The 12,659-nt window shown below is 39.4% G+C and overlaps 1 protein-coding gene across 9 annotated transcripts in view; it reads right to left on the bottom strand.

Moving 5' to 3' along the window:
* Window positions 1-12,659, bottom strand: part of PAN3 (poly(A) specific ribonuclease subunit PAN3) — a 123,490-nt gene that overhangs the window by 25,221 nt on the left and 85,610 nt on the right. For 6 of the 9 annotated variants that reach the window (XM_030562655.1, XM_030562688.1, XM_030562680.1 and 3 more), the window contains 6 exons: window positions 10,836-11,083; window positions 9,595-9,699; window positions 8,630-8,687; window positions 6,094-6,255; window positions 5,651-5,767; window positions 4,414-4,515 (listed from right to left, as the gene is read on the bottom strand). In XM_030562655.1, coding sequence (XP_030418515.1) covers window positions 4,414-4,515; window positions 5,651-5,767; window positions 6,094-6,255; window positions 8,630-8,687; window positions 9,595-9,699; window positions 10,836-11,083 — 792 coding nt within the window. The remainder of the gene's footprint in view (window positions 1-4,413; window positions 4,516-5,650; window positions 5,768-6,093; window positions 6,256-8,629; window positions 8,688-9,594; window positions 9,700-10,835; window positions 11,084-12,659) is intronic. The other 3 variants (XM_030562661.1, XM_030562670.1, XM_030562697.1) reach the window with 3 other exon arrangements.

The raw sequence follows: 12,659 nt of genomic DNA, 5'->3' as shown, positions 1-12,659 counted from the left end.
TTGGGACAGGGGGCAAACTGAATATACACCTCTACCTTGAGATAACGCTGTCCTCAGGAGCCAAAAAATCTTACCGCATTATAGGTGAAACCGCGTTATACTGAACTTCGCTATGATCTGCAGGAGTGCCCCCCTGGAGCACTGCTTTATTGCATTATATCCAAATTCATGTAATATCGAGTCATGTTATATCGAGGTAGAGGTGTATTATGATTTTTGGTGTAAGTGACCATTCATCACTAAGTCTGTCTTGCCTGCATGGCAAGATAGATCAAAATGCCCAAGGGAATTGTCTGTAACTCCAGGGTAAGACTGTTACAGTGATTCAGGAGTTCATATTTGTTACTGGATTGGTGAAATCTAACAACAGAACATACCACCAGTTTGGGGTGCTTTTTGACACTCTGCCCTCAGGCTGGCACTCACAGTTGTTAACCACTCCAGAGTGCAACCCCAGTGTGTATGATGTTGAGTAGATGCATCTGATTATGGCTTTGCAGTGTGGGGCCACTCACACCTGAGCTAGGTCTGACACCTGGGCGGGCTTAAATGGTGATCACTTGAGTAAACAGAGTTAAGCACTTAGCTTTTTGTCAATACATGCTTCTGGATCTTATTTAACTAGTTGTTTGAGAGGCGTACTACAATTCACAGCTTGAACAGGGACAATAAAAAAGAAAGTTCTCCCTTACTGTAAGGATGATGCACCTTCTGCCTATCTACAAAGGTCCTGTTGCACCCATTCTTCTCCCATCCCTCCCATTGTTCCCCACCACCCTGCAAGCTGAGTCTACATTCTGTAGTACTGTGATATGGATTTTCTGGAGCAGTTTCATTTAAATTTTAAAAAGTGAGTTTTTTAATGAATCCAATACAAAAGTACAATGAATACAGTAGCCCCTCTGCAACCAGTTATTGAATTCAGTTTATTTTACACTGTCCCTACCTTGCCAATCAATATACTGCAGAATTTTGGTACTGTTAACGAATAACTGCATTTCACAAAAGTTGTTCGCGATACGGAGGTTTCAGGAGATGGACAGAGAGTTGGGACTTCTGAACCCTCAACAGTCACAAAGGAAGTTCTGGATCGTGAACCAATCAAATCAGCTAGATATTTCTGCTAAACAATCAGCAGCAGTGAAATAGTTAGTTTCCATTTAAAGTGCTCTCTTTAGGTTTCAGTGTCAACTTGCTATTGCGATAAAAAGGTGCAGTTTATACCTCTCAGAGCTATTAGTTTCTGCTTGTTTGTTGATACAGAAAGATTATATTCACATCAACTTACAATGTTCAAGTTTTCAAGGTCCTCAATTGTGAGGACTGTTTTAAACTGTTTCTAGACTACATTCTGGGGAACTATTCTGAGGCAGGGATGGGAGAGATATGGATTCAGTTCCAAATTATGTTCTTATAGCGTAAACAGATTCCTGCCTACAGGTCAAAAAGGGGTTTGTGTGTCTTTGCTGATAAAGGACTGTATGCAGAAAAGCAATCTGTAGCACTGAAAACTAATGTTCAGAGCCTTTGGAGGGGATTGTTAATAAGTATAGATAACTCAGAACATTTTAATGCATTGACTGGAAGAGATATATATATGAGAGAGAGAAGGCTTCTTGTCTGTTTTTTCTTCTAAAGTAGTATTGAACTAAAATCAATTGGAAAGAAATGCCATCCAATGCTGCCAAAAAATGTTATTTCTAATATTGCTGGGGTTTACTTTAGCAAATGATTTAAAATATGCATAATTTTGGTGTAGTTTATTATTTACAACAATCTGATACTTAATTTGTATTCATTGATTATAATTCATTCAGGCAGAGTAACAGTTCAAGGTACTTTTGAGGCCAGGTTGCTACAGTAAGAGGAATTTCAGCTGGTGTAAAAAGAGATGTGAAAAATTGTCATGTCTTGTACTATTTCAATATATTATGTAATATAATCACTAATAAAAAAATGCTCTACCAGAAACTCCATAACAATAACTATCTCACAGAAAGATGACAAATTCCCTTCTTGGGAATGAAAACTGATACACAAAACAAGCATCAAGACTCAGACTCTGGAATTGTACAAATAAATGAATTCTAAACAAACAGAATGCTTTGTCTGTTGAAATATGTACATGCTTCATCTTTAAATCTTATCCATATTATAAAACAACATTAGATTATCACAGTATGCTACCAGAAACAGAAGATACTTTATGGAATAAAAGACAGCACATGGAAAGAATTAAAAAAAAAGGAAATAAAGTACAGGTGTTCAGTACAAAAATAAACCATAGTTGTTCGTTTGTTTTTTCCCCCATCTGTCACGAGAAAGCTTTACACCACATCCCTTCCAAAAAAATTCTGGAACAGTAGTTGCAGATGACATGGCAAAATAAAAAAAGACTGACCACACAGACACCAGAAAGTGACATGTGAAACAGCTATGTAACCACAATTCTTTTCATTTAACTGTCAAAAACTAGCTTTGCTAACTGATAAGACAGAGACAAAGAAGGTTGCATACCTGAAACCAAATTCTCTTAATTCACTATTTCCACAGATTCACACCAAGTTGTGCATCACATTGTGGGGATTCTAAAGCTTTAAAACTAATAGCACCATTCAGGGCCTCATAGTGCAGCATGCTCTTTAGGAATTTATAGAAAGAAAATCTCAACTTCAAAATCCCCTGCTTCAAGGAATCTGTGAAGTGGCTGTTCAGAAGAGTTCGATAGTAAGGACTAGATGTTACAGATATTGAAAGTTGCTCTAGCTGTGGTAGAATTAATTTAAATACCTTCCTGAAAAACAACTTTAGTTTTGTTATAACGATACGCTACATAATTGGACAGAATACCTAGTTTCTGTTTAAAAAAAGATGATTACTGTTTTTCTTAACTGCTAGGCCTGCAAACTTGTTGTGGAATTGGAAAATCAAAGTGAGTTCTTTCCCTTTTGAACATCACCATCAGTCATGATGATTCTGCAAGTCACTTTTTAATTTCATACCTGAGAACTATATGAAAAGATAATGGGGACTATTTGATGATCATTTTGAATTGCATCTTTTAAAGACTTGCAGCTTTCATATGCTGAAGATCCACTAGTCTTGATTTAGACAACTAAGTCAAATTTAAACATTTAAATTAATAAGTCCAAAACTAGCGGTTCCAGTTTCAACAAGCAGATGTAAAAAGAGCAAGCTTGGGAAGAGTCTGTGGGTCTATTTACAGAATTGCTTTCAGAGCCAATTAGAGGCCACTTTGAGCTATGAAATCCACAACCACTGATTTCTTTTCTAAAAAGTAACAGACTACGGCACGGCTTGCAATTCACAGAATGTGGATCTGTAGATACAGTATGAAGGAAAAAATATATCTAGGAATATTAAATGTGCAGAGATTTTAAATTTGTTTCCTGTTCTTACTAACCGTAGCTTTACCTTTTCAAAGCACCATGCAAATGTTATTGGTTCTCATAACCCCTTTTTATGCAAATAAGAATCCCCATTTTACCAAAGGGAACCTCTCAAATACAGAGATTAAGGGAGAGATTTTCAAAGGCACAATGATTTTAGATGGTAGTTAAGGCACCTGCTATTTGTGCCTTTGAAAATCTCACTGGTAAGTAATCTGCCATGTGCCATCCAATGATAGAGTTGGGATTAGAGCTCAGGAGAGCCAGACTCCCAATCCCATATTCAATCCAGTAGCTGTTGTAGCCTATAATTGCCAGCTTTCATGGACTAAATAAGCACCCCGACTTTCATAGTAAGCCAAAAAACAAGCTAATCCCATTTCAAAACAAGGCCAAAACAAGCCAATCCCTAAAACCCCCAACACTCTATGTGACTAGATCCCCCCAGCGTGTATCTGGGGCTGTGGTGGGCCTGCTGTGCACCCCTCTCTTCCCCCATCCCAGCCCCTGCCTGTCCCTTGCCCCTGCCTGCCTGGAGCCGATCAAAAAAAAAAAAGCAACAAACTACAAGCCAAACAAAGAACAAGCTACAAGCCAAAAACTAGCCAACAAGTAATTCACAAGACAATTAAGCCAAAAACAAGCCCAATTTCTGTGTTCTTTCCCCATGGGTTTGGCATGTCTGTTGTAGCCTCCTTACTCAAGTTTCTTGTGCATTTTCTTCCATTAGGAAAATAATCATTGCTCAACTGGTTCAGTCTATTATTTAAAATACTTCCTATACATTTATTTTCATGTAACACCTACAGTGTGCTAGGAATTTTACAAATAAACTAGGAAAAGAGAAGTAAAGATCCTTGTCTGGTGGTACTTACAATATAACTAATATCTGACTAACTAAAAAATGATGAAGCTGAACTTAACTATTTCTCTGCCCAACTAACTTTACACCTCAGATATCTGAAATAGTTTCTAAAGTGACGGTTGAATGCATTTTCCTTACCCCATTTCCTTTTAGTAAAATAGGCATCAGCACTAGGGTCATTAAAGTGTCTGCTCATCATAGTCTCTCCTCCAGCATGAAAATCGTATGCAAACACAAGAGCTTAAAAATAAAAAGACTTATAAGTGACAACAATTAACAACACTAATACAGGGTTTCTCAGCCTATAGCTCATGATCTAAAAGCAGGTTGCCGGAATGCATCAAAAGGTTGTGGGGCTGGCTGAACTCAGCTCCCCACTCCGAATATTGTGATCTGGTACACAGGGGCACAGAGCTGCTCAAGTTTGGCCCAGCTGCCCCTCCGTCATGACAATGGGGGGCCAGCAAGGCCAAATTTGAATGTGTGATGGCTGCGATTCCAGGCACTAGGTCACAACACCACTCACACAAATTTGTCCCGGCTGGCCCCTCACAGGGGAGACAGGCCAAACCTAAGCAGTGCTGTGGCTCCAGAAATCTTAATGTACACAGAGTATAGAGCTGAGCCCATGCAGCTATACGAGACAGTAGCTGTGAGAGAGCGGCAGGTGTCACATTCTCTGGTAACTACTAGCCCCTTGATGTACTCCCCCACCCCACAGGAAGGTGACTGCCTGTCTTCCATATCCCATCCTGCCCCCCATCCCAGACCCCCTGATGTACTCCTCCTCCCACAACCAGGCAAATCCCCCTCTGTCATACGACCCATCATGGTCACCAGCTACCCAGCACTTCCCCCACTGCACCACCAGCCCCTTCTGCCCCCAACTCCTTCCCTCAGATCCCCACTTTACCCCAAAGATGAAAAATCCCCACCCCACCCTTTTGCCCCACGTGTGGGGGCTGTGTCCCCAGACCCCTCTGTCCAACACTGCACCCCACACCCCTCTGCTCCTCCAATTCCTTCTCCAGCACCCCTGAACTCTCAACCCCTTCTTCATTACACCCCCAAGTCCCCAAATCCCCTTCCAACCCTGTATCCTCTGATACCATAGGTGGGGGGAGGGGATGTTTTTTGGAGGTGTCAGCTCACTGCCAATCCCCCAATTCCATTGTGGAGCATCTGGAATCTTAGCTCCGAGTCCCCACTCCCACCAGTGGAAGGGGGGTTACCATTGGAACTCGGGGAGTCTCGGGTATCTCTGTCTCATGACAGGCCATCAAGGGTTACAAATGGGTCCTCAACCCAAAAAAGTAAGGCCCACTGCCCTAATACCCTCAAAATTACCTCAACAGTTCAATTCCCAGAAACTTACAATGTTCTCCAAATGCTTTAGTGGTAAACACTTCACGCAGAGTTACGATATTTGAGTGTTGAATTTTTTTCCACATGTCAACCAATACCATGCACTTTGTGTTAACAAGACGGAAACCTGAGAAGAGAATAAAACCCACACAGTTTAATTACATCTATTCAATGATTTTAGGATCCATTAGATTTGTTTAAAAAACTTTGGTCTCTGTTCTGAAAGTACTGAGCTGCCACCAACAGAGGCACACCAATATAAAACTTTGCTTGCTCATTTCCAACACTATGGACTGTTATCTAGGCCAAACCCTGCTCTCTTATTCCAACAGAATGATTCATTTCAAAGCCAATTTAAGATTTATGCGTAGTATTATAGAAGTGCAAATGTTTTAGGCTTAAGTATAGGTAGCATTGAAGTTTAAAAAGATTACAACTTATTATTTCCCTCACCATGTATCCTCCGAAGGCAATATGGCAGATCATCTTTGCTATTTACAGCTTTGTAGCATGATGTAATGTACCCAAAGTTGCTTGTTTTCTGTATCCGATTGGGTGGTGGCAGTGGTTCTAAAGGGAAAAGGCTGTGGTAGCTGTCAACTTCTGTAGGGACTGCTAAAGCAGTTTATAGAAATATATTAGACACTAATTGCATTTGTAAAATAAATATTACAGTAGGAAAGAAAATTTGACTATTAAGATGTCAAACAATACTTTGTGTTGTGTCTCAGATACATGCAACAAAGTTAAAATTCATAATTCTATCTTTGGCACAAATATGGTTTCCTGTGAGATATTTTTGGATAACAGATATATGTGCTCTCTGAAAAATAGTCTTGCCATACTAAAAGTAAACAAGAGAAGTAAAAGCACTGTGTGCCATGAAGTACCAGCTTCATTCTAGCATTAAACCAATTCATCCATAAATAGTGGGGGGCAGTACATTGGCAGCTCTCCAACAAATTGGGATCATCTTTTGGTCTGCCTCAAAAATATTACTCTTTCTTGCAGCTACTGAGAATGAAGATATGAAGGGACATGGATGACCCTCAGTACCCACACAAGCCTTGTGAATATAAAGCCCCCAGTCCATTCTTGACTTTGTTACGAGAACAGCAGAGAATAGCAAAGACAGTTTCCAGAATGAATACACTATTTTGTTTGAAGAGTGAGGGGAACTGGACAGCTTATAAGACATTTAGGAGGACAGTTGAGACTAAGAAACTAGGCTGTGTTTTACAATGTGTCATTTAATGTGCTAACGCTTGTATTTTAGTCCCAACTTTGCACCTAGACAGGGCAAACTGAATAAAAACACGTTAGCTGACTGCGGTCAGCGATAAGTTTTTCAAAAGACTGACCACAATGAGCAACTGCACAACATCCCCAATCTACACTAGGTGCAAAATCTGCCAAAAATCATGTTAATTAGCATTTTAAAACACAATCTATCTTACTAGTCAAGACAGAGTCTTGGAAAAACAAAAAGTCTTCTAAACAAACCCACGTTAACCAAGGCTTGTCTACATGGAGACTTAGTGAGTGGCAAGCCAGGCTGTGAATACTTAGCATACAAGCCTGCTGCGCACTAAGTGGCCATGTGGACCCTGCTACCGTGCACTAAAAGTTCTGAAGTGAGCTTTGACGTACTCGTTTCAAAAGGCAATATCAAACTTTAGAGTGTAGTAGCAAGGGCCAGACACGCAGTTCATGTGGAGCAGGCTAGTATGCTGTGGATTTACATCCTGGCTTGCTGGGCACTAAGTCTCCCTGTAGATAAGCCCTAACTAGTAAAGGCACTGTGTTTAAACAAGGTTTAACTCCCTCAACTCATCTTCCTCTGTTTAAATCATTTAGTGAAGTTAATTCTGTATGTATCTATGCAGGGGGAAAAACAAAAGGACAAGACAACAGGTTGATGGACTTCACAAGCACTGAGGACCACTGGGCTCAAGCAGAAGTTGGGGGAGGGGTTGCTAGGGAGAAAGTTCTTATTAAAAAGCAAATACCTTTGAGTAGTAACAAATATTATGGATGTTGGTTGAATGCCTTTATTTAGGAAGAATTTCTCAAAAGTGATCCCATGCAAAAAAGTTCCTCTAAAGTATCACAATAAATGCTTATTACTAAACGTGTGGAATTTTACTTGTTTTTCCTCATTAAAATACTGCCTTGGTCCGATTTTATACATACAAGCTCCTAGAACAGTTCACCTATTTCTTGGTAGTGAACTGGCACTCTAAATATTCCTTCATCTAATGCCTCTCAAGATATCTGAATACAAAGGGAAAGATTGCTCAAGAACCCCTACCGTCAGCCTAGGTAATGTCTACATTGAAGTGTTGCAGCTGTGCTGCTGTAGCATTTTAAGTGTAGTCATATCCTCAGTACCCAAAGCTGAAGCCTAGAAACATAGTCAAGTTGATGGGTTTAAAAGTCCTTCTCCTGATGATCTGCATACATATTCACTTTTGAAAAAGTAGGCCTTAGCTGCTGTAGTCACCCAATAGAATGCGTGAAAGCAAACCATGTTTAGAGCCAACCATGCCACTAACTGGATACAAAAATCAGTTACAATGTGGATTGAGGACAGGATCTAAAAGTGAAATCTGCTCAGTGAAGTTAACTGCTTACTTTTTAAGCACAGATAAATGGTGTTAAACAGAAAACCAGACTAAGTCAGCTAAAGAATTTTAAAATAAAGAAAATATGCAGAAGAAACGGTGAACAGTAGAGACCTTATGTTTGTAAAGTGCTTTGAAGGGGCAAAGTATTAAAACTATGACGACATCTGTTATTAACAGCTCTAGTATAATCAGACCAAGTCTTACACTTCATAAAAAATTAAATTCACGAACAGTTTTGCTAAAACATGCTGTTAATATATATTTATTTTTAACAAAGTTAGTAGTGCTATGCAATTGTGAGAGCAAACAAGACTTGCTTAGAATAACCACAGACAATTATGACTGACTTTCTAGTTACTTACCAGGGATATCTGCTTGATCAATCTGAGCCATTGTTATTAAATGTCGGTTGATCAGCTCCTGAGGAACAAATTATGTAGCCTTACAGTACAGAACATAATTTAGTTGATCACCTTTGCTAAATTTACAGCATAGTACCTAGGAAAGGTCAGGTTTCAACACTGGAATAGCTAGTTGACTTTTTAGGAGAACTCATATCACCAGCTTGGAAAAATAAGGGGTTGAATCTATGGACTCTCCACCCAGATAAAACCTGCACAAAAGGGAGGCTGCTTCAGGACTACTGCTTCTCATCGGAAGGAGGTTACAATTGAGACTTTTTTTTTTTTTTTTTTTTTTTTTTTAAGGAAAGGTCGCATGGATGAAAGCTGTAAAAGGAGCATGAAAAAGGCAGAGGCATGATACCAAGAGACACCATAACAAGTCGGAGCAAGTCCAGGGGTGATTGCTATCCTGCCCCAGAAGACTAGCAGGTATGCTAAAAATACTGAGGCAGTTCACTTTACACCTAAACTTCATAATACATTTAAATATACCAAAGGAATAGAACTACATACTCTGTATATAAAAAAACAAAAACAAACCACATAAATGAACATTTTCTTGATTATACTTCCATTTCAGTTAGCTGTATTCTAATCAAATTTAAAATAAAACCCCCAATGCCTCACAAAATGTTTAGCATGTACAGAAATTCCAAAAAGTTTCCAATAATACATTTCTCTTCAAGTAACCTTTCTTGATAAAGATGTGGCATGCAGAAGGCATTACAGTTACAAGTACTGTAATTTTGTTTTTTTGTGGTATCTATGTGTCACGTGATTACATTTTTAAGTCTGAAATGAAGAGAATTGTCTCAGTGGTTTTAATGTGCCTATTTCCCTTTTGTTGTTTGTAGTGGCTCAACTTTCTTAAAGACTATATGAAGATATTTAATCATTTCTACTTCAACACTACGACAGCTTACCTGTCTGAGCTCGTCTGTCATGAAGAAGGAAGGTGCATTTGCTTTGGGCTGCATATAAGCAACATGAGGTGCAGTGGGAGGGTAAATGTGATAGCTTGGAAATACCTACAAGGGAAAAAAATAAGACTTATTTCCTTTAGAATTGGAACACTTATCTGATTTTGATATGCGTTTATTCTGAGCATTTTTTGACCTGCAGACACAGTACGTGTGCTATGAATGTACTTCTTGCATTCTCTACATTTTTCTAATGTGACATTCACAACCAATGCAACTTCAGATGATTTTTAAATCATCTAACACTAACTGTCCTCCTTTCCCAACCGTAAATGCAAATTTCTCTTTATCTTGCAGAAATGAAAGATGATTTTTCTTGGAGGTCAACAATTTTTTTTAAAATGCTTTCTTCTTGCTGTTGTGTGGAAAACCCCACACAAATGGAAACAAGCAAAACAGACAAAAGTTTTCTCATCTCTTTCAGTTATAATCTTAGCTATTACTTGTAAGTTGTAACACTAATAGGTCAGCTACTCAGACAATGTGATTTTTGAGTTGACAGTACCCTTTTAATTACCCATAGATTTTTCCTACCATCTTTCCTTATAATTCCTATACTTAGTTACAACTTTTAAATTAATGGAAATTTCATCAGGATGTCTTGTGTACATATAACAGACCAGATTCAGTAAAACATAAGGCAACATAATTCTGAGTTGTCATCAGAACACTTCCTCTCTAGTCAACCTTTTACTAGAATTCTGCACAAAATTGTAAGTTCCAGTTTGCCATTTAATTACTCACATTATGCAACTATTTAGGGTCTTATGTGACCACCCCCACCCAACATCACAGAATTTTAGCATCTGCATGATAATTCAACTCAGTAACCTACTCCTAATTTCAATTTTTGATGAGTCCCAATACGCTGCCTTTTTTGCGGGGGGGTGGGGGGGGGCGGAAAGGAGGGAAGGAACTTAACACGTTCAGCACAGGAGTGCAGAAACAGAACAGTCAGAAACAGCAAAGGAAAAAAACCTGCCCCATAGTGCTCTCATATCACTTGAGTAATACCCCTCAAAATTAAGATTTGGCAAGAGAAAGTATCCAAGTAACAGCTTCTGTGCCAGGTTTCAATAGAATACAAATTAGTAGCAAGATTAAACATCACTCAAACATCTTCATTTTATGAAAAAGCTAAGATAGGGTCAAAAAGGTTATGAGGGTATCAAAACCAAACATACCATTCCTGTGAGAGGGGCTGGAGTTGTATCAGTGTAGAAATATGTTGTTCCACCCACAGTTTCCTTCTGAATCACCTGGCCAGTAGATGGAGGCTGGGAGACAGCATTAGTAACAGGAGTAGAGGCACTAGTAGGCACCATATAATTTGCTGGGTTTGGAGTATGACTTCTTCTTCTAGGAGCAGGAGATGTGTGAGGAGTAATTTTAGGAGAGTGAAGAGGAGAAGATCCTGCAGACAGTGACATTCCTTAAGAAGACATAAGAAAATTTTCTTGAACAAATACCTGCTTTGTGGAAATGTAAAACTAACTCAAGGCTTGAAAAACCTACCTCATCTACTTGTTCAAGACTAAATGAAATTTTGGTAGGTGAGAAGGGCCAGAAACCTGCAACTTTCTTCTGCAGGAAGGCAGGGAGCAGAAAGGCATAAGCACCATTATTTCTTTATGAAGCATTAAGGGGACGATGTAGCAGTACAGATGGAGAAGATACATTTTTCCCAGGAAGAGGACAGACACAAAACAGCCTGAATCGTTGCTTCTTTTAATAGGAGAGCAGGACAGTTGTGGTGGAGGACTGGAGAACATGTGGCCTAGATGTAGGTGGAGGAATCAAGATGGCACACGGAATACAATATGTCAAGAGGGAGATAGGACTGAGAGCAGAGCTTGTAGGGGCAGAACTGGTTTAGTTGTGTGCAGATAATATAGGAAATGAAAATATGTCAATATATATTAGCACTAATTTTTACACAAGGTAGTCAAGTAAACAGTCAGGGAAGTTTTTCAATTTTTAAAGCAGTAAGTGCTTTAAAGAAGCTGCCCTAAGTGCCACCAGAACCCTACACCCCCTCCTGTACTCCCAACCCCCTGCCCCAGCCCCGAGTCCCCTACCACAAATCCCTTATCTGCAGCCCTATCCAGAGCCCATATCCTCAGCCAGAGCCTGTACCCCCTCCTGCACTCCAACACCCTCCGTTCTAGCCCAGAGCCCCTTCCTACACCCAAACCCCCTCATCCCCAGCCCCATCCCATAGCCTGCACCCTCAGCCGGAGCCCTCAACCGCACTCTGATCTCCAAGTCCTACAGACAAGCTTAGAATCTCAGGGCTGATGGGCACTTTAGTGCTGCAACTGGAACAGACAGGGGCATCCTATGTTACATCCATGCTTTAGTTAATGAGCAACTTCTCATTCAAGAATATTGCAGATAGAGATACAAGACATGAATATTCCCTGTTCCCAAATATCTTTAAATTCATTAGGAATAAAAAAAAAATTAATCCAAGATTACTTTGACATTTTCAGATAGTAGAGCATTTTCAGAAAGTATAGAAGTGAGTGCCAGCCTACAAAAATAATTTCAGAAGTTTATTCTATTGGCCCCAACTACCTCATTTATGAGAAAAACCCTGGAGTTACAGACAGAACATACATCTGGGTGAGCAGGTTAAATACAAGAAAGGCTGGTATTAGAGTGTTCCCTTTAATCTCTCTCACTTTAGGAACACAGTTTTCCACACCAGAAACAACTTTAACCTTTCCTAATACGACTAAAGTAAGCCTTTCCAGACTTAAATATCCTCTCTGCAAAACTGTACCATAGTACCAACTATATTTACCAATCCACATGACAATCTACAAAAGTGAACATATATTCTACCATGTAAAATGCAGCCCATGTTTCAATTCTGTATAGCTGTCAAATACGTTAATAGATATACATTTAATTTTTTATCAGAAAGTCACCAAAAGTTACAAGACAGATTATGCTACGCTGTGGAATAATGTAAACTTTCTTGGGTTTTGAAAACAGCTAAAATT

This window comes from Gopherus evgoodei, chromosome 1 (assembly GCF_007399415.2).
Source record: "Gopherus evgoodei ecotype Sinaloan lineage chromosome 1, rGopEvg1_v1.p, whole genome shotgun sequence".
NCBI classification, from domain to species: domain Eukaryota; kingdom Metazoa; phylum Chordata; order Testudines; family Testudinidae; genus Gopherus; species Gopherus evgoodei.
Note: the sequence above shows the minus strand (reverse complement) of the source record. Positions and strands in the feature narration are given on the sequence as shown.